Raw genomic sequence first — 23,233 nt, 5'->3', positions numbered from 1 at the left:
GCCGAAATGAGAATACCAAAAATTTTGGCTGCCCAAGATGCGTAGCTTCTTAGAAATCAAAGAAAACGTCATGCGTGGGGGCCGCGCGGCCCCCACGATACCAGTTAAGGGTTAATCATCAATAATAATTTGCAGCATCTTTGTCCGGCGCCGACATATAAATAAAATTACGATAAATAGTTTTTTTATGAACAATAAAAACTTTTAATAAATTTTTAAATTTCTTACAATTATGGACTTGAATAAACTTTACGAGGAGGCACGAGTACCTAACCTAACGTCTGTTAGGTAAGGTAACTGTCTAGTTAACAAATTTTTCAGTCTTTAAATCAGTCAGAGTTAAACATACATAATAAATATAGCATATAGGCCAGTAGAATTAAACACAAAAATTGATTAAATCGGAAATAATTCCTACAAAAGATTTTTTTGCTTTAATGGCTTCATTGGTTGCCCATTAAGACTCTCCTAAGTTTTCGACTTCGACGGAGTTGTGCTTAAGTGGTGGGGGCCCCCGAAAGCGGCGTTTTTTCGGTTTTCCGGTTATACCGCGTAAAGGACTTACCCTATCGAAAAGTGGTCTTCATGACAGTTACAGGGCACTTAATCCTGCATTGAATAAGACCAAATTCATATGTTTTGGACAAACCGTTCTCGCGCTAAAGTTCGGCAAAGTAGAAAATATACGTATAATTAATGACCCTCTCCACGTCCAATGGCTTGTTACCCACATGCTTCCAAGCCTTGTAAAGGGTCGCCTTAATCAGTGTAACCCTAACAAGGCTCACGAGTTTGATTCGCTTATCCTTGTTCGTCCCAGCCGTTCCTTAACTGCGGTTGCTGCACCTCTTCCTGACACTCTCCTGAACGACTCTGTGTTACCTAATGTGGCTGCCTCTCTTCCTTGTACCCTCCTGTACGATTGCATTGCTTAGCTATATGCCTGGTCCAAGGTTCGACGCCACAAAATCAACTTTGTACGCGTGAAAATAGTTTAAATACTATTTTCCGTGCTTGCAACATTTTTCTTTACTGCTTCGCCTCTATTAGTCGTAGAGTGATTGTATATATCCTATAGCCTTCCTCAATGTATGAGCTATTCAACACAAAAATAATGATTTCAATCAAACTAGTAATTCTTAAGATTAGCGCGTTCAAACAAACAAACAAAAAACTCTTCAGCGTTTTAATATGAACTTGTTGTTGTTGATTTTTGGCGTCGAACCTTAGACCAGGCATACGGCTAGGCAACGTAGTCATGCAGGAGGATACAAGGAAGAGGGGCAGCCACAGTAGGTAACACAGAGTCGTTCAGGTGAGTGCCAAGAAGAGGTGCAGCAACCGCAGATAAGGAACGGCTGGGACGAACAAGGATAGGCGCATCAAGCTCGTAAGCCTTGATAGGGTTACACTGGTTGAGGTGGCCCTTTTCAGGACTTGGAAGCCTGTGGGTAACAAACCATTGGACGTGGAGAGGGTCATTAATTATACGTATATTTTCTACTTTGCCGAACATTAGCGCGAGAATGGTTTGTCCAAAACATATGAATTTGGTCTTATTCAATGCAGGATTAAGTGCCCTTCAACCGTCATGAAGACCACTTTTTGATAGGGTAAGTCCTTTACGCGGTATAACCGGAAAACCGAAAAAATGCCTCTTTCGGGGGCCCCCACCACTTAAGCATAACTCCGTCGAAGTCGAAAACTTAGGAGAGTCTTAATGGGCAACCAATGAAGCCATTAAAACAATAAAATCTTTTGTAGGAATTATTTCCGATTTAAAAGCTAATTCTACTGGACTAATACTCGTTGGTGAACATTATTACTTAGTTTCGATTGAGATCATTACTTGCAAATCAAATCGGTTAAAAGAAGGAAAGACTAGGCCAGTCTAAAAGCAACGTTGACCTATTAAATAATTAAAAACTTACTTTGGCCTAAGAAAATAGGCTTTCAAGAATATTAAAGCTTCAAAATCGAAACTCGAAAATTCTCGAGCTCCGGTAATTTTTTTCTCGTCTCGAATGAAGCCAAATTTCTCGAGTTCGAGAAAGCTCGAGCAGAAACCCTAGGCAGAACCACAGAATAAGTAATAGTACAGGTACAGAAGGATTACTCCGCAAGACGATTTAAATAAATGCGAGTCTTGCTGCGACGCGATACAGTGGAATTCAGCTCGCACAGCACTACGTACCTACAATTTTATTCACCTACAAGTTTTGTCTCTTTCTATCGCGTGCCTCTGAACTCTTCTTACGCTGTTAGGGTTGCTGTCTAGTAGTGTCTAGTAAAAAAATATTTAATCTAATTATTTGTAATGAGGTACGTATGTAGGTAAGTTTCACTATGGAAAACGCATTCATTATGGAAAACCTTGGGAGAGGCCTTTGTCCAGCAGTGGACGTCATTTTTGGCTGAAACGAACGAACGCATTCTGAGCAATAGTCATGGTAGGTTAGGTTCCTATACTATCCTAAGAATTATTGATTACCTACATGGCCAACATACCTTTCAGCATCTTTGGGAAGCGAGAAAAAAGATAAATCCGGTAGATTTCTTTTCGAATTTAAACACCCGAACGCCGCACAATAATATTTCTTTCTCTTTATGTCCATTTTTAAATAATACTTCGATCATAGAATTAGGTACTACAACGTACGCCAGCGGTCCTGACGGGCGCGCGCGTGACACTCGACTGATATAATACCCGCCGGCGGGGCGCTTCGCTGTAGGTAATTATCGGATGTACCGCGCGGAGTGAGCCAGGCCTGGCAGAACAGAATCTATAACTAATATTATAAATGCGAAAGTAACTCTATCTGTCTATGTGTCTGTCACGCTTTCACGCCTAAACCACTGAAGCGATTTTGATGAAATTTGGCATAGAGATAGTTTGAGTCCCGGGAAAGGACATAGGAAAGTTTTTATCCCGTTTTTTGAAACAGGGACGCGCGCGATAAAGTTTTTCTGTGACAGACAAAATACCACGCGGGCGAAGCCGCGGGCGGAAAGTACGATATAAGATCACGTGTACAAGGCAGATTCAACGCACATTTTCTTAAGGGATGATTTCACTGCCCAGATCACTTTGCCTACCTGTTTTTTTATCAAAAAAGGTATGCAATGATGGTTAAACATTTTTGTCTTATCAATAAATGCAATATTTATTGGAAAATACATTTACCTAAAGGTATAAACTAATTTATTAGATTTTTATTCCTTCCTCCTATGTCATAAACAGTATACATCACATGTTATGAAATCATTACATCCTTGCAATCAATTTATTAATTTATATAAATAACCTGCCTACTCCTGTGTGTCATATTTTTTATTTCATCTTTAATGTGTCAATGTGTACTATACGCAAAACCTGTGACTACCTTTTTTTAAGACATAACATTTACAATGGTGCAAAGGTGGAATGTTAAATATCACTTTTTGTAACATTTAATGGATGCAATAAATTATTGAGTAAACAAGGTTTGAAATCAAAATAAGGACATCATCCATTTTGGTCCAAAATCAAAAGTGCCGGCCAAAAAATAAAAGTGCTGTATTCCGATAGAATACGTCCGCCTTAGCATTTATTACTATGGCACCAAAGCTGTAGCACCACTATGCATCGTAGTATTTGAGTTCTAAAAATATATGAAACGACTGACTTTGATCTCAAATACTACGACGCACAGTGGTGCTACAGCTTTGGTGTCATAGTAACAAATGCTAAGGCGGACGTATTCTGTCAGAATACAGCACTTTTTTTTTATTGGCCGACATTTTTGATTTTGAACAAAAAATGTATGAATCGTCGATGAATTTTAGATTTCAAATACTCGACGCACAGTGTGGTGCTACAGCTTTGGTGCCATAGTAACAAATGCTAAGGCGGACGTATTCTGTCAGAATACAGCACTTTTTTTTTATTGGCCAACACTTTTGATTTTGGACCAAAAATATATGAAACGTGGATGATGTCCTTTCTCTACAGATCTGGAACATATTCTTCGGCGGTCGCTACATCATCCTGCTCATGGGCTTATTTTCGATGTACACCGGCCTGATATACAACGACATATTCTCCAAGAGTCTGAACATTTTCGGCTCGTCGTGGCGCACCAACTACAATCTCACGACGATGCAGTCCAACAAGTTGCTGCAACTCAACCCTGACTCGATGGACTACTTGCAGACTCCGTATCCGTTCGGAATTGACCCCGTTTGGCAGGTAAGATCATTTTATGGCTATAAGCATCCCTATAGCTTTTCTACAGGCTACATCAAAGAATGTGCGAAAGAATTACACGAACTAATTCCACCAGCCCCCTTCCATCATCGGGGAACCAGACGCAAGTTAGCGTACCATGCATCCCTATATTGTTGACATTTCACCTGCTCGCACTAAGCGTTTCGATAACTCTTATAATAAGTGTCATTTTTTATAGTTACTTTTGTGAAGCCTCAATGTAACCTTGTTGGTGTTCAAATAAATAAATAAATAAATAATGCAAAACGCTTGGGACTGGAATTCGCTGCCTGCTGCTGTCTTTCCCGAAGACTATACTCCGGGCCTTTTCAAGGCGAGAGTGAATAGGCACTTACAGGGCAGATATGTACCATCCTAGACTGCATTCCACTTAACATCAGGTGCGATTGTGGTCAAATACCTGCTTTGTTATGCATAAAAAAAAGTCAAATTGTTACAAGTTACAACTGTATTTTCACTGCCTATTAAAGGTTTACAAATTGATTTGCACTAATTAAATACCGTGGCATATTATTAGATCATTGATTGATTTTAAATCTTCTTTATATCTTCGAAAAACCATGGTTTATAAGAACAACAGAGCTGCACGAGTTATTGAACGTGCCTATGGTGAAGCAAGAGATGGACACCCACGGAACAACTACAAGCTAAGACTGTCAAAACACCCGAACCAGTTGGCAGGGTAGCTCATTATCCCAGAAACCATACGGCGGTTTAAGAAGCGGCGGGATATCTTCGACAATTAGTCTGAAAACAAACCTGAAATTAAGAAAAAAGAAAGGCTTGTCTCCGCTGGGAGCAGTGCTCTAAACGTCGAACAGAATCCACCTCATCTGCTTATAGTTTTTAATGACTGATCGCATGCTTAAACCACAATAAAAAAAATATCTTCGAAAAGTTACAAATAAAAAATGCACTATTTGACGTAGAGATATATTGAGATGACATGAGTTTGATAGATTGGCAGTGACATGTGATGTCATCATAGATTTAGTCAATCTGGGCCGATTTACATAACTTTATAAATAATTGAGAATGTTACTAGGTATGCAAAATCACTTGAAACCTATGTTACAGTTAAGCTTTTACATTTACAAATACATTAGTTTTTATTTCATTCAAAAATACCCAGTAGTTATGATTTTATAGGCATTCAAAGTTCGCTTAAATATTGAGTCCCGCCGACGGTCACGTGACCCCGTGTGACGTACATTCACAGCGTCCGCTCACTAGAAAACGGATATAAACATACTTAAATATTTTTTTTTTGTAAATACAAACTTATTATACATATTAACACCCAGACCCATCACAGAAATTAAAATTGAACCAAACCCAAACTTGATGCGATTGTGTCGTTTTATTGCGAATTACCTTCCAGCTCCATCATTAGACCCCGATTACTATATAGAATTAAAGTACTCATCAATACAAAACGAACGAGCCCAAACTCGATGCATTTAAGTCGTTTTATTATAGAGTTCCTATGGCCACCTTCCAGCTCCATCATCAGATCAGCTCCATGTCATCATAATATTGCATGGTCATCCAAATCACATGTGTTTGCGAAATTTCAGCTTAATCGGTTGCCTGGAAGTGGGTCTTAATTCAGCTTGCAAGATTCCACCCATACAAATATGAGCCAGTCACTGTAATATGACGTCAGTTGACGTCACGCGCATAAAATGGCGAGCCGGCCGCCGCCCGCACTTTTAAAATTCAATATCTTGGAAACTAATTGACGTATCGAAATAATTCTTTCACGTGTATTTTTTATTTTTAACAGAGATTACAGAAAGCTAAAAAACAAAATTAGTGAACATTCTTCATTGGCATATTATAATCATGGCAGATTAAAATTGATTCGATGAAAAATAATGCTAGTTTCAACAAGGTGACATTGAAATCGTTGGCATCCTTTTAAACTAAGACTACTCATGATACATAGTACATTCCCTGAATATGAGACAAATCCAATGAGTTTTTTTGTCTTAATTTTACTATTTATTTGTATTAGTGTGCTCTTAAAAAGAGTTTAAAACGATTGCACAGTTAACAGCACATCATGTCTCATATTCAGGGAATGTACTATCAGTAGAGTCTATGTTTAAAAGGATGCCAACGATTTAAAAGTCAACCTGTATAAATAATGAAAATTTAAATAACCCAATGTGTTTGTGGTACAGCTGGCCGAGGCCAACAAAATCATCTTCATGAACGCGTACAAGATGAAAATCTCCATCATCATCGGCGTCTTCCACATGCTGTTCGGTGTCTGCATGTCGCTCTGGAACCACATGTGAGTATTCTTTTACTTACTTCGTATTTTTTATCATCATCATTTCAGCCACAGGACGTTCACTGCTGAACATAGGCCAATCCCAATGACTTCTACATTGCCCGGTTGGTAGCGGCCTGATTCCAGCACCTTCCTGTTACCTTTATTAGGTCGTTCCGGTAACCTCATGTTGTAAGTTAAATGTGCTTGAGCTACGAGTTTAACAACAATAGTCTAGCGGTTCAGCGGGAACCGAACACGCGTTTTTGGACCCGACCAAATCCCGGCACCATTGGGTAGTTGACTCCGCTAGTTGGTTGACATAAATATAAAAAAAAATAATTGTGACGTGTAGAGGAGTTTAAAAATTCTAAAAGGCATTTTAGTTTTATTGATCTTGGTAGTTCTAGTTTGGTCTCACAACCCGGATATTTAGAGCACGACCCTCTGATTTTCCTATGGTTCATGGGGTTAGCTAAAGCCTGGTCTGTGAGCACGTAGAATTTTGTCCAATGACCCCAAGCTACCCATCCTTATCGCTCGCGCGTAATTATGTTGATGTCGCACTCGCACACTCACTGCGGCCGCCCGTCGCACAGTCGCGACATCAATATAATTACGCGCGAGCGATAAGGATGGGTAGCTTGGGGTCATTGGACAAAATTCTACGTGCTCACGGACCAGGCTTTAGTTTAAATATTGTGTGCCAAATGAATGCTTTCTTTTTCATCGTCGTTAAACTTGAATTATTCCTCAGCTACTTCAAGCGTCGCATCAGCATCTACGTGGAGTTCATCCCGCAGATCATGTTCCTGACGCTGTTGTTCTTCTACATGGTGCTGCTTATGTTCATCAAGTGGGTGTCCTACGGCTCCACGCCGCCGCACTTCGGCAGCCAGGATCCAGGTAAACTTAGGCCCAGTTTTTTGATTCATGGTTAATATAACTAATTGTTAAATTTTGCTACTCATGGTTAAATATTAACAAAATGTAAACTGATAGTTAAAAATGTACTAAAAGTCAGCTAACCATTGTTCGAAAAACATTTTTTTCTTTTATTTAACCACTCGTCATTTGACATCTGTCAAATTTGACTATTAGTTATTTTAACTGCGTATAAAAAAACTGGGCCTTGGGGTTTTATTATCGCTTATCCTTTCTCTGGGAGAACCATAAACTTAACTTTCATTCGGAATAGAGCAACAACCACGAGCTGATAAACGAAACCGATTTTAGGATTCGTTATATGTCGCCACGCGGACCGCGGTGCAGTGTGATAATCGCCTTAGAGATACTTCTTTTAAATCGTTAAAAATCGAAGGCGAAATGTATGATCTTGATAAATTACAATATTTACTTATTATTGTCTCAATCTTCCAAGTGATTTTTTTTATAAAATTTTGTTTCAAATTTGAGTATAGCTAGCTTTCATAAGCATTTACGTTCGCTCGAAAGAGACGAGAGTATATTTTTTAAATGAGAAGTCCCGGACAAACACTTGACACAAAGTGTTTTTGCATAAAATCGTGACAATGAGGGCTATCGTTTTAGCGCTCACCAGTTAGCGCCACTGTAGAGTAAGGTCCTGTCACTTGCTAGTAGCGAAGACAGTGGCACCAACTTGTGAGCGCTAAAGTGGTAGGAGGACTATCGCATTTGCACTCATCAAGATGGCGCCACTGTAGAGTAAGGTCCTGTCAATCGCCAGGGGTGCCAACTGTTAAGTATAAAAACGATAGCCCTCATTGCTAATCAATACTAATCCTATGTGCAGAGATCGTGAGGTCGAGCGCGTACTGTGCGCCGTCGATCCTGATCACGTTCATCAACATGATGCTTTTCAAGACGGATGAAAACCCGCGGCCTGTGTGTAATGACACCATGTACGCCGGACAGATCGGCCTGCAGAAGGTGAGGCTTACACAGTACACTTCATCATCATCATCTCAGCCATAGGACGTCCACTGCTGAACATAGGCCTCCCCCAATGCTTTCCATGTTGATCGATTGGTAGCGGCCTGCGTCCAGCGCCTTCCTGCTACCTTTATGTCGTCGGTCCACCTTGTGGGTGGACGTCCCACGCTGCGTTTTCCGGTACGCGGCCTCCTTGAACTCTCTCCACTCCAGAACCTTGCTGCCCGATCGGCCGTCAGTTCTGCCTTGCTCACACAATACACTTATGCACGTAAAACGATGCTTGCTTAAGTGAAGCAGCAAATCAACTCACAGCGTTGAATAGAGCTCTGTATTTGGTTCATGTGTCACCCTGTGCGTCCACGCGCACTGTGAGACCTCATAGTAATGTTTGTGAATACGAGCGTTAGCTCCGTATCACCCTTTATCCAAAAAAATATCCCAGGCGACTTTTCCTTTATTCTTATTTGCCTCCGACAGCAATACCCGACACAATATCTGTAATATCTTTATTTCCGATTTAGCGAGCCCTAGAGTCTTAGACAAGTGGCATTTAGATCGTTCCGAAAATCGAATCCCTTTACGAAGCGTAACGTATCCCATAAAAAAACGCCGGAACGAAGGCCTTGCAAAATTACAACTTTCAAGTTTCACTACCCGTTTAGGATGTATGAATTTGAGGGTTCGTTCCTTTTACACGTTGAAACAACAGAGTTCCATAATACACTCAACATCAAATAAACCGCACCTTCCGCGACGCGAACTTTAAAGATTTTCTTCTGACTGAATCATGGTACCCCAACAATATTGGTGTTATTTGAAAGCCCAATAAATATCCTTAAAGAAAAACACATATTATTTCTAAATTAATGATTTACATATACCATGAATGTGACTTGAAAAGAGACCTCACTTTGGGCTCACCTCTGGGATCAATTAGACCAATTTTTATGGTTATAAAACCAAATTATGATCTCACGTGTCCTCTTTAACAGATGGATAGCGATTAATCCCAACTTAACAGTTTTATAGCCATAAAAGTGGGCTCAAGCGTAACTACCTATTTTTTGAAGAAGTGACTCTGGATCCTTCTAAAGACACATTTTTGAGGTAAAAACTTTTCCTTTAATGAAATGAAGTTTAGAACTAGGTTTTTAAATGGTGCCAATATTGGTGGGAAGTGGGGATGCATACGTTTTAAAGTGCTTGTCGCAGAAGGTGCGATTTATTTGATGTCGAGTGTAGTTTTAGTCGTAATTTCTTACAATGTTATCTTTTTCATTTCAGTACACCTGTTAAGGGTCGAATAACTTTAAAAGTGTTACTGTATTTACTAATGTATTCTCTAATGTGCGACATGTGAGTACAGCTTGTGTGTTGTTTCAGTTCTTCGTGATCGTGGCTCTGCTGTGCGTCCCTGTGATGTTGTTCGGTAAACCCTACTTCGTCATGAAGGAGCAGAAGCAACGTGCCGTAAGTTATTATTGTTATTTTTTTATAACAAGGCAGGTATATGACTGCAGTCGCACCTGTTATGTAAGATGCAGTCTACGATTTCTGTGTTTGTGCTTTATTTTAAACGATTTTGACGAATTATAAGTTCCTTGACTTTGTACAAAAGTGTAATCTTGTTTTGTATTACACGCCTGGCAATTTGAAATTATGGATGAGTTGTTGGTGAGATTTCTTAAAAATGTTAGTAGGTAGTCAAGTTACCTTAGAAACATCATCACGCTTAGTAGTGAAGCCAAGTTCCGTTGACAAAATCAAGTTTCCATCTTGGAAACTAATAATTACGTAGATTTACTGCGATTATTTCAACCACTGCAATCTAGTTTTTATTTGCATGTTTATTCCCGCTCGTAACGACACTTGTCAAACTTTTCTTTGTGCTATTACTACCCTCTATTTTGATGATTTTGGCAATACACGTTGAGGTCGACTTGCATTGTGCCATTTTCAAGTATATAAAGATGAGATCAAGTAATGATATGATGAAGGATGATAGATGATACCCCTTCCCGCCCTTTGAGTCTCAGTAAAGTTGTGACGCTTTACTAAGACCTATAGACAACTTGAGAGAACCAGAAGAATCACGATGCATTGTTATGCTTCACTCGCCCACACTCATGCACGTTCACGAACACTCAATGGTTAATAATCCACCATTATTACACATTAATAGTCGCCCAAACACGAATTTGAGGAAATAATTAACTTTTTTTAAAAAATAAAACCGACTTCAAATGCGTGAACACAAAAAAAAACTAAAAATTAAAAAAAAAAACCGGCCAAGTGCGAGTCGGGCTCGCACACCGAGGGTTCCGCCGTACAAACGTAGCGGTTTACAATTTATGACGCATTAAATCAAATTACTTACTTGATTCCGTTGCGAGTAGTGGCGAATTTCAAAATATGCGGTATGATTATTTTTTATTTATTTATTTTTCCTATATTTGCATTATAGGTAGGTACCTACCTCAGCGTTTTGAATTTTTGCGTTGATTTAGAATTTCTCACAGTTTAGAGGCAATTAGATTTAAGAAGTGTTTGATATGAATTTCAACTTTAATATCTCTACGCGTTCATGTGAAAAAGGGTAGGTAGTAAGTTTATAATTATTAAAAAAATATTTTATGTCATGTAAGCAAAAATAATATTTTAAATTTTATATAACTTCAAATTTATCATTTTCGCAATTTTTCCTTTATCTGTACTATACATATAACGTTGCTTCGTGCCGAATTTCAAGATTCTGAGTTCACAGGAAGTACCTTGTAGGTTTTGATTCCCTAGCGTGTGACGGAAATTCGTCTAAGGTGTCGGTATAAACTGCTGTATCTTTTGATCGCGTTAACTTAGAAGTTTGATTTTTTTACTTCTTAAAGGGACAATAGATCTAGGTATTTGGTATAAATTTCAATTTGATACCTTTATTCGTTCGTGAGAAATAAGGTAGTAAGTTTCATTTTATTAAAATATTTTTATTATATTATATAACTAAAAAAATGTAATTTTCGCAATTTTTCCTATATTTGCATTATATGACAATGCTTTATGCCAAATTTCAAGATTCTGAGTTTACGGGAAGTATCCTGTAGGTTTTGATTCCTTTGCGAGTGTCGAAAATTTGTTGAAAATATCGACATAATCGGCTGTATCTTTTGATTGGCTTGGCTTAGAAGTTTGATATTTTCACAGCTTAAAGGGACAATAGACCTGAGTATTTCATGTGAATTTCAGCTTGATACGTTCACGCGTTCTTGAGATAAAGGGTCTTGACAGACGGACGGACGGACAACAAAGTGATCCTATAAGGGTTCCGTTTTTTCCTTTTGAGGTACGGAACCCTAAAAAATGATAATACCTATTCAACAAAAAATAATCGTTCAAATTGGTTCATAATCGGTGGAGATATTGCGTATAAAAAAGTTCATCCCCAATTTTCCACCCTTGGGGGTTGTTTTTTCTATTATTAAATTTAAATGGGACCACCCTTGAGGTATTACCTATACGCCGAAAAAAGATTTGTTCAAATCGGTTCATAATTGGCGGAGTTATCGCGTAACAAACATAGAAAAAAAAACATACGGGTCGAATTGAGAACCTCCTCCTTTTTCGAAGTCGGTTGATAAAACAAAACCGCTAACATGACGCTTCAGATTCCCGCCAAGAAGTCGTAACTCATTCTATTACATCCCACAGCGCCAGGGCCACCAGACGATCGAAGGTGCGGCCGAGAACGGAGCCGCCGGCGGCGCCACCGTGCCCGCCACGCAGCACCACGATGAGGAGATCTCGGAGGTCTTCATACACCAGGTAAGAAATAAGAATCGTCTCTAGTATTATATCGTTGAGTTCCGCTGTTACACTTTGAGTGACACACACGCGTACTAGTTAGGCCGGCAATACACGGACCGCTTGAAGCAGTCAGGGTCGGCTTCAAGCTGCGACTGCACAGTGAACTGCAGAGTTCTATGGACGCACATACACGAACCGCTCGAGCAGTTGCAACTTGAAGATGTCGACCTTGACTGCTTCAAGCGGTCCGTGTATTGCCGGCCTTAGCATAGGAGAACTGATTCCATAAAAATTAATCTCTGTAACTTAACTATTTTTGTTTTTCATCTGTCCTCTAATTTACACTGAAAGTAAGTTGTGATCTTCGAATTCAATCTGTTTTCTTCTGGTCAATTTCATGGGCAGTTTTAACTTTCCTTCGAGACAAACTAATGCTCATGGAGATAATGGCTACACAGAAGTTGCAGTGGGTGAGAAATAGGTGGGGATAGCCCCGTAGGATAAAATTGGCTTCAAACCAGTTATAGCTAGTAGGAATTGTTCCGTATTCTTTAAATCACAACAGACTACCCTTAAGCTAAGCGTGCACTTGTCGGTATCGTACGCAACGGACGCATCGTACAAAACACATCGTATCGGATGTGCGATGCGGAGAGGTGGACGCACTTATATGAGTTTCCATATATAGCCTGACCAGGAACATAAAAACCCTCGCCATGTTGCGGAAAAGTAATGGTACTAATTTCTTTTAATGGCAACAGTAACTGAAAACTTCATTGTCATGTCACCTTGCATGTCAGTCTATTGCTGTCAAAGTGTAAACAAACTTTATTTTAAATGTGCGCAATTGATTTTGTGAATTAAATTGCTAAAATCTTTTTATAGTCGTGAAAGAAAAGTGGTTTACAATGTGTTAAAGTATTTGTCGAAGAGAAATACTAAGGGTTCGGACAATATTTTCATTGAATAATGTTTCCGACAAAGGTTGTCAAATTGACTGACATGTTTATCGCATAGTACAGTCCACTATGAAAATTAGCTGTGGTTTGTTTCAACTACCTATTTTAAAATTTTTTGTCACTTTCTAAGTGTTGAATTTTATGGAATTGGGAAAGAAGTACCGAGTTTGAAGCGTTCATGAGCAAACATTGCAGTTGAATATTCAAGTTCTGAATTTGATTATTGATGAATAATAAAATAAATCCTACTAGCTCGATTGATGGTTTCATTTAATTTATTTAAACCAGGTTACCTATAATAATATTTTTTCGTTAATTTATGAAAATATCAAATTAGCCCGTAATCCTGAATCCTGATACATAAAGATAGCCTATTAATTTAACACAGGTACGACTGTACTCAGTGTTGCACTATCAAATGCAATTGACGCGCCTCTATGCCAGGGTTTTTATGTTCCTGGTCAGGCTATAAATAATACTACGATCCGTTGCGTGCGATACGTCCGATGCGTACGATACCGACATGTGGACGCTTAGCTTTACAAAGGGGTTTAGGCGCATAATGTCAAATCCATAAAAATATTATTAATTTATGTTTTTTTTATCCTGTTTTACCCCCTTACTAATAAAAAGTTACACAGTTGTTGAACACTGTTTTAAAATGACATTTCCATACTAAACGTCACTTTAAAACACTGTTCAACGAGCGTGTAAGTTTTATTAGTTAATAAAATAAAGTAAAATTCGTAGTTAGGTTAGGTTTAAGATCTTTATGGATTTGACATTTTGCGCCTAAACCTCAAAAAGGATGGGAAAGAGTGGTGAGAACGGTCTCATATTCTCATAACGGACTCATATTCTGTCGGCCGTTTGGTGTAGTGGTTCAGAACGGACTACTATGCCGAGAGGTCCCGGGTTCGATTCCCGGCCGGGCAGAAATTGAAATGATGAATTTAAATTTCTGTGACGGGTCTGGGTGTGACTATGTATAATATTTATGTATTAAAAAAAAAGTATATAAGTAGTATATCCGTTAAGCTAGCACCCATAACACAAGCATTAAGTTGCTTACTTTGGGGCTAGCTGGCGCTGTGTGAAATTGTCCAAAGATTTATTATTTATATTCTTTACTAGCTGACCCGGCGAACTTTGTTCCGCCTTAATGGCAATAAATAAGCAGACTTTTTTTAATTTCGAACGGGATAAAAAGTATCCTATGTCCTTCTCCTGGCTCTAAACTACCTCCCTGACAATTTTCAGCTAAATCGGTTCAGCCGTTCTTGAGTTATAAGTGGAGTAACTAACACGACTTTCTTTTATATACAGGGTGGAAACGATAAGTGATCTCACTCGATTATTTCTAAACCATACAAGATATCAAAAAACTGCTTACTGATCCTAAAAGTGCTTCATGAGCTCTATCCAACGGTACCAATAATAGGTTACATAGTAAATTGGATCTATCTGAAAATTCAATGTTTCCAGCCTCCATACATTTAGTAAAACCTCATAATATTAAAAACTATACAAGATATCCAAAAACTGGTAACTGATCCTGAAAGTGCTTCACGAGCGCTATCCAATGGTACCAATAATAAGTTATAAAATAAACTGGATCTATTCGAGAATTCAATGTTTTCAGCTTCCATACATTTAATACTGCCACAATCATAGCACTCATGTCTTGATAATATTATAACAAGTAAAGCCTAAAACCAATGTTTTCCGTGAATAATTTTAAATAAGAATGTAATTCACGAATTAATTTTAAGTGTTTATTATTTAAAATAAAAAAATTAACTCTTCTAATATTGTGTAGCTGGCATAGTGGCATACATTTAGTATGGAGGCTGAAAACATTGAATTTTCTGATAGATCCAGTTTATTCTGTAACCTATTATTAATAACGTTTGATAGAGCTTATAAAGCACTTTCAGGACCAGTAACTAGTTTTTGGATATCTTGTGTAGTTTAGAAGTAATCGAGTGAGATCACTTATCGTTTCCACCCTGTATAGATTGCAATCCATAACGTTTTGAATCCGTTCCCGCAGGCCATCCACACGATCGAGTACGTGCTGGGCAGCATCTCGCACACGGCGTCGTACCTGCGGCTGTGGGCGCTGTCGCTGGCGCACGCGCAGCTGGCCGAGGTCGCCTGGAACATGCTGCTGAGGAAAGGTCGGTCACCCCTCTGCCGTATACCTTAGTTCTTTAGAAATTTCCCTAAATGTAAACAAATATGGCCAACTGTATTGACGAATTTTTAGTCTATGTCAGTTGATCTACTAGTGATGCGACAAAATCTCTCGTTAATCGCAATTGAGAATGTTACTAGGTATGCAAAATCACTTGAAACCTATGTTACAGTTAGGGTTTTACATTTACAAATACATTAGTTTTTATTTCATTCAAAAATACCCAGTAGTTATGATTTTATAGGCATTCAAAGTTCGCTTAAATATTGAGTGCCGCCGACGGTCACGTGACCCCGCGTGACGTACTATCGGGGACTCTTCCGCCTGACCACTTTGTAGAAATTTTAGCGTAAGCGCATCGCTCCGGTCACGTGCTCACCCCGTCTCTAATTGGTTACTCATTTTACTATATTTTTACTACGACCAATAAGAGACAATCAGGGCTTAGGTTGCAATACGAAATACCATTGTGCACTTTATTGTCATACGGTTAAGGTTTAAAACGAAATGTTTCTTTTTCTTCAATCTTTCTTAGTTTTAGGCTGAGTTGCACCACCTAACTTTGACCGTAACTATAACAGTAACCGGTGCTTTTTGTATGGAGTTTGACAGATTTTTGACGTTTGTCAAAGTTAAAGTAAGATGGTGCAACTCAGCCTTAGAATTTTAATACATATAGAATTTGGTTACAAACAAATAGATAATGTATTTTTTTAATATTGTGTTTTTATACGAGGTCTGTCTGCTTTTTCCTTTGGCGAACTGTCGACATATTCTCGCCTTTGTTTTTTTGTGAAGTTTTGTGATCAATAACCGATTGAGTTTGTTTTGTGTTGACCCGTGCTAGTAATTGGACTGTTTGATTGCCTTTTTATTGACCTTCGCGCGATTACTGAACCATGCCTCTCAAAATAATTCTTAATTCTTATATTTACTTACAAACTTATCTACAATAAACATTGTTAACTGTTTAAGTATTATTTAGTTTGAAGTTTAATTGTTATTGATTTAAGACCTTGTGTAAAGACACTTAATGTGCAATAAAAAATTGAATTTGAAATAAAACTAACTGAATATTATAATATTTAAAATAACAAATTACCTGGATCATAGCTACCTAGTGCAATATTTGTATTAAATTGAAATAACGTAGTTAGATAAGTGTTTCTTTAAAACGGAAAACAAAAGTTGCTAATGTATTAAAAATAAATAGAAACCTATTATAGGTTTTTATTTACATTCAAGGATTTAAGAAAGTTATTATGAAGTTATCTTACAATAATTGTTTTTAAGCCACAAATATTCCTTAACTCTTTACTAATTAATTCAATAACATAATATTGTTTATAAATTATAAGTTCCGAATAAATTAAATACCTATTAAATAAGTAAAATTCGAAAGTAACTAACTGTATGATTTTGTATTTCTCGCCTTAACTAGCTAAACTAATATCACGAGATTTACACTCTTAATCTTAATATCAACAATAATTATAGAAAGGGCAACTTTTTTCTCAGGAAATTGCAGAGTTACTTACCTCGGAATGTGCGATACCAATTTTGTGACCCGAGCGGGCAATCGCTAGTTCAAATTTTACACGAAGCCCCATATAATATTTTGTAGCGATTCTTTATTGGGTTTCAAATTGACTAAAATGCGACGTTGCCAAACGAGCTGTTACATCCCTCTGATGTACATAAAACCCCTGATGCCCAGAAAATCCTGCGGCATCAGCATTTTTGCCCGAGTTGGCTCGCCCGCTTCACGGGCTCGCCAGTTCTTCGCTACCACTCGTGCGTGACGGCTGCCTCTTTCAAATCCAATCATTGTATTTTATTTTAGCTAGAATAATTAGCCTTTTTTTAAAAAGACTCTATCAAACCCCGGCCTAACATTGGTGGCAGCGGTGGGATTTATAAAATCCTCGGTACCGCGTCCGAAGTATAGTATAGTGAACAAACAGTGTGTGTGCAAGTGATCCAAGTTCGAACTCAGAATCTCACCGTATCTCACTGTATCTCGCCGTATCTCACCGTTTCTCGTCGCATCACACTGCATCATCGCTGTACCTCTTCGTGTCCCGCTACATTTCACCGTGTCCCACTGTGTCCCGCTGTATCTGCTGTGTCCCACTGTTCCCGCTGTGTCCCGCAACCGTCGTCGAACTCACCATCATCGCTGGCCCTGAAAGAAAATACTTACCATCTCCACTGCATCCTGAAGAAGAATCTCATCGCTGTATCCTGCTCCGCCGTATCCCGATTTGCCGCAACCTGAAATAAATATCATCCTAACTCAAGACAATCAACGCGTAACACCGTGCCTGAGACGCCCTTATCGCTCCGGAATGCAGCCGCTTCCCGTCGTCGCGCTCACGTTCGCCGTCTACGCAACATTGTAGTGAGTCTGGCCTTTGTTCTTTGTACCTTATCTAATATTCAATTGACTCAATTCTTTGTGTGGCGTTGTGACCAATTTTATCGTGTATTCCTTTTGTAATCATTTACGGTTTAAGAAGTTTAACTTTACATCAATCCAAAATGTCAAAATCAGAGTTCAGAGTACCCAAGGACGTGCTCCCCGTACCGGTAGACGTGGACTTGCCAATGTCGGAGGACGATAGAGCCACAAGCCCAGTAGCGGACGTCCAAAGGGAAAAAAGGGGCAGAAAACCTGCTCCCTCAACTATTGCAATGAATTTAGACCTCAGTATCCTCCTAAAATTCATAAAGCCATACGATGGCAGTAGAGAAACCTTAAACTCTTTTATCATAAACTGCAACAACGCCTACAACTTAGCCACGGAAACCCAAAAACATATAGTTTTTAAATACATATTATGCCAACTTCAAGGGAAAGCGGAAGTCGCGTGCTCCATAAAAGAATTCACCAATTGGGAACAATTGAAGGAATTCTTAAAAACTCAATTCAGTGAGCGTAAACATTATGCGCACCTGCTAATGGACCTCCAGGAGAGTAAACAGGGCGGTAATGAAAACGTCAGCCAGTACGCGCTCCGAGTCGAGACATGCCTGTCCCAACTCCTGACGGAGATATCGTTGTCGCAAACTAAAATCAAAGAAATTCCCGGTAGGACAGCCGCAATGGAGGATCTCGCTCTCCACCATTTCCTAATGGGATTACATCCCCGTATCTCCAATATAGTGAGATGTCGCTCACCATCAACCCTCAACGAAGCCGTAAACCTCGCCGTATCCGAAGAACGGATACAACAGACTCTATACAAAAAACCTGTTCCCGACCAAAGACCCAACAACAATAACAATAATCGATTCACGAAACCCCGTCAGAGTTTCAACAACCAACAACAAAGTTCTCAATCTCAATCTCAACCTCAACCTTCGGGTTCCAACTCCACTGTCGTATGTCGATACTGTAAAGCCCCAGGGCACACTATCGACGTCTGTCGAAAACGAGAATACAATAACAGAATGAGGGGTCAAAGGCCTCCATTCAACACCCCAAATCCTCAGTTCCGTAGGGTCAACTTCAACCAGGACCAACAGGAGGACGACGAGGGTCATGACGAAGTTGACTTCAATCCCTCAGAAAATTTAAACGAGTAGTGGACTCCCGGCGGTGTCCCGCGAGTCCAAAACGCAAACCAACTCTGATTCCAAATGAAAAGACACCCACTGCATCCACTGTATCCACTGCATCCACTGTATCCACTGCATCCACTGTATCCACTGTATCCACCGTATCCACTGTATCCGCCAAACCAAAGGCGACCGCTGTATCCACTGCATCCACTGTATCCACTTTATCCGCCAAACCAAAGGCGACCACTGTATCCACTGCATCCACTGTATCCACTGCATCCACTGTATCCGCCAAACCAAAGGTGACCACTGTATCCACTGCATCCACTGTATCCGCCAAACCAAAGGCGACCACCGTATCCACTGCATCAAAGTCAACCACCGTATCCTCTGTATCCGCTGAATCAAAGTCAACCACTGTACCAAATGCAAAATCTACTACACCCAAGCGCAGGCCTTCCCTGACGACTCCGCTAACTGAAAAAAACACACAAATTTACGAAATATCATTTGATCCCTCAATCAAATCGTTACCACACGTTGTAATCAACACAGCCGCTTCTGAAATGCCACTGTCGCTTTTAATTGACACAGGTTCTTCAATAAGCCTACTCAAAAAGTCGTGTATCAAACCTCAAACTCCGCTGAATGAGGAAAAACTCAAACTTAAGGGCTTTAACTCTGCTGACGAATCCGTCCCAACGTTGGGCTCACTTAGTTTGGCGTTATACTTAAAAGATAAACCCAAAGTTTCCATCAAACACAAATTCCACGTAGTGGGAGACATTGATTTCCCCTACGACGGCATCGTGGGTAACGACCTCCTTAACCAATTCAATGGCAGCATCGATTTCACGCGCGAAGCCCTGAAGCTTGGAAAACATATCCTGAAGTTATTCTTTACGGATCCTTATTACACCGTTCCAGCACGCTCAGAGAAAGTAATAGAGTGTTCAGTTTCTAATCCCGACCTTAAAGAAGGTGTCATTCTAGATCAGCATATATCCCAGAACCTACTAATATCAAACTGCTTAGTAAAAGTCAAGGAAAATGATAAAATTAACATAACAGTCGCCAATACTTCAGAACAGCCAATAAATATCAAAACAAATCTCAATCTTCACCTGGAACCTCTTCATACCTCTGCGTATCCTGTCCATACTAGTAGACAAACGACATCCAAACGAACTGAAGAAGTTATAAATTCACTCAGAGCAAATCACTTGAACCAAGAAGAGAGAGATGCTCTTATAGATCTCTGCTCCCAATACTCAGATATATTCCACTTGCCAGGCGATCAATTAACTTTCACCACTGCTCTCGACCACAAAATCAAAACTACAGTCGACGAACCCGTTCACACCAAATCCTACAGATTCCCAGAATGCCATAAGCAGGAGGTAGAATCGCAAATCAACCAAATGCTTGACCAAAACATTATCGAACCCTCTTCATCGCCGTGGAGCTCTCCCATATGGATAGTTCCCAAAAAACTAGATTCCCAAGGAAGACGAAAATGGAGAGTTGTCATCGACTATAGGAAGTTGAACAACATCACAATAGGCGAAACCTATCCAATTCCCCAAATCCATGAAATCCTCGACCAGCTAGGCAAGAGCAAATACTTCAGCACTCTGGATCTTACCTCTGGCTTCCATCAAATTCTCGTATCTCCTGAAGACGCACCCAAAACCGCGTTCTCCGTCCCTCAGGGACATTTCCAATTCAATAGGATGCCATTTGGGCTTAAAAATGCGCCATCCACCTTCCAAAAACTCATGAACAACTGCCTTTCTGGCCTTCAGGGTACACGATGCTTCGTCTACTTAGACGATATCGTCGTGTACTCACCTGACCTATTTTCCCAAATCGACAACCTCAAAATCGTCTTCAACAGAATCCGTAGTTTCAATTTAAAACTCCAGCCGGACAAGTGTGAGTTCCTCCGGAAGGAAGTGGCTTACCTTGGCCATATCATCAGTGAAAATGGCGTTAAGCCTAACCCCGACAAGACCAACGCTGTAACAGAATTTCCAGTACCACAATCTCCAAAAGATGTGAAATCTTTCCTGGGTTTAGTTTCCTATTATAGGAGATTCATATCAGATTTCTCAAAACTAGCTAAACCCTTAACTTCCCTCCTTAAAAAGGACACGCCTTTTAATTGGCAAAACGAGCAACAACTCGCATTCGAATCCCTAAAAAACAAACTTGTCTCAGCCCCGATTTTAGCTTATCCAGACTTTACACAACCCTTCCTTCTGACTTGCGACGCTTCCAACTATGCGATATCCGCAATATTATCCCAAGGTCCCGTGGGACGAGACCGTCCCATTGCATACGCATCTCGCACTCTCAATAAGGCGGAATGCAATTACAGTGTGACTGAAAAGGAATGCCTAGCAATCCTGTTCGGCACCAAAACGTTCCGACCTTACCTCTATGGAACCCGCTTCACAATCATCACAGACCACAAACCCCTTCAATGGCTTTTTAATTGCAAGGACCCCGGGTCTCGCTTAGTCCGGTGGCGCCTAAAACTGGAAGAGTTCGAGTATAATATCCAATATAAAAAAGGCAAAGTAAACGCCAATGCTGACGCATTATCTCGACATCCTGTAAATCCAATAATCCCTACCGACTCTCCACCGCAATTAGAAGCTCCAAATCAACTTGATCCTGTCCAATCCGCTGATAACGGAAACAATGACTTACCTTTTAGTCCGCTCACGCTGGATGACCTAAATATTCAGCTCCCGCATACTTCTGAAAATGATAGTGACAGTATACCTAACATTGACCTATTAGATGATGATCGTGAAATCACATTCCCATCCAGTCCTGAAGAAACTAACCCGACTCAATCCTCTGAACCTGCAATTCCCACTACAACTACTCCTGACCCTAGACCTTCTACAAGTAAAAACATTCCCGCTGAATCCAATCCTGAAATGCAAGAAAACTTACCTCCTCAGCCACTCCTAGACGCTCCCGATCCATCACCTGGAAATCAAGATACCTTACCTCAGCTCCTCCCAACGCCTGACTCACCCCTGCAAGATCCTGAAACACTTAACCTAAGTCCCAACTTACCTTCAAGTCCAGAACACGTAGCCCTCGGTGATGATTACTCCAAATTCCTGAAAGAAATCAATAATAAGAACAGAAATTATAACACAAAGGTGTTAGAACATAATCAATCCCTATTGAAATCTCATGCCAAAATCCTACTAGTCCCTACGTCCATCGATTTAGACGAATCGAATGCCTATATCTCCGAAATTCTTGAACAAACTACAGACCCCAAAGAAATACTGTATTCAGAAAAACAACTATACTCATTCGAGAGAATCCCTGACATTAACAATAAATCAATTTATCTCATCTATCCGAAAGTAAATCACTTTGACGAGTGTACTTACCCAGAAATATTCCAAACATTGAAAACTGTAAGAAACCACTTATTAGAATCAACAGATGATGTAATCGAAATCGCATTACCTGACTTTAAAAATCCATTCCAAAAACATTCTTTTGCTAAAATATACAACATCATTGTCTACCTTTTCCACGACACTAATATTACAGTAAATATCTACCACAACAATATAATTCATCCAAGCCTTAGTGAAATAAAGAAAATCCTAAGAGAAAATCACGACCTCCCGATTGCTGGCCATTTGGGTTGCAATCGAATGCTAAGCCGAATCCAAGAACGCTATTACTGGAAAGGAATGAAAAGCGACGTAGAATCATATATTAAAAACTGCACTTCCTGTCAGGAAAACAAAGCCCTAAGACGAACTAACAAGGCGCCCATGCAGATAACCACCACTTCTACTGGCCCTTTTCAAAGAATAGCCCTGGACATTGTAGGTCCACTTCCCGAATCAGGTCCCGCAAAACTTAAATATATTCTAACAATACAGGATGATCTAACCAAATTCTCAGTAGCTTATCCTTTACGTAGTGTCTCTTCCGAAGAAACAACCGACTGTCTGGTCCACTTCATTTCCCTATTTGGCATCCCAGTTTCCATTCTCACTGACCAAGGCACAAACTTTACCGCTGACCTCTTTAAAAAGACCTGTTCCTTCCTCAAAATAAAACAGATATGGTCCACTCCGTATCATCCACAAACTCAAGGAGCTCTGGAAAGAAGTCATTCGACGCTTAAAGAATATCTGAAATCTTACGTTAACGAGAACCAAGATGATTGGCCCCGTTACGTTTACACGGCTATCCTAGCTTAC

At 39.7% G+C, this 23,233-nt stretch overlaps 1 protein-coding gene across 1 annotated transcript in view; it reads left to right on the top strand.

Annotated features, from left to right (window-relative positions):
* The window catches only part of LOC135073708 (V-type proton ATPase 116 kDa subunit a 1-like), a 67,474-nt gene that overhangs the window by 33,858 nt on the left and 10,383 nt on the right, over positions 1 to 23,233 (top strand). Inside the window, exons 10-16 of the mRNA XM_063967854.1 lie at positions 3,992 to 4,228; positions 6,454 to 6,566; positions 7,303 to 7,451; positions 8,320 to 8,456; positions 9,846 to 9,932; positions 12,165 to 12,278; positions 15,273 to 15,399. Coding sequence (XP_063823924.1) covers positions 3,992 to 4,228; positions 6,454 to 6,566; positions 7,303 to 7,451; positions 8,320 to 8,456; positions 9,846 to 9,932; positions 12,165 to 12,278; positions 15,273 to 15,399 — 964 coding nt within the window. The remainder of the gene's footprint in view (positions 1 to 3,991; positions 4,229 to 6,453; positions 6,567 to 7,302; positions 7,452 to 8,319; positions 8,457 to 9,845; positions 9,933 to 12,164; positions 12,279 to 15,272; positions 15,400 to 23,233) is intronic.

This window comes from Ostrinia nubilalis, chromosome 8 (assembly GCF_963855985.1).
Source record: "Ostrinia nubilalis chromosome 8, ilOstNubi1.1, whole genome shotgun sequence".
Classification (NCBI taxonomy): Eukaryota; Metazoa; Arthropoda; class Insecta; order Lepidoptera; family Crambidae; genus Ostrinia; species Ostrinia nubilalis.
The sequence above is the reverse complement of the archived record's forward strand: the minus strand, read 5'-3'. Positions and strand labels throughout refer to the sequence as shown.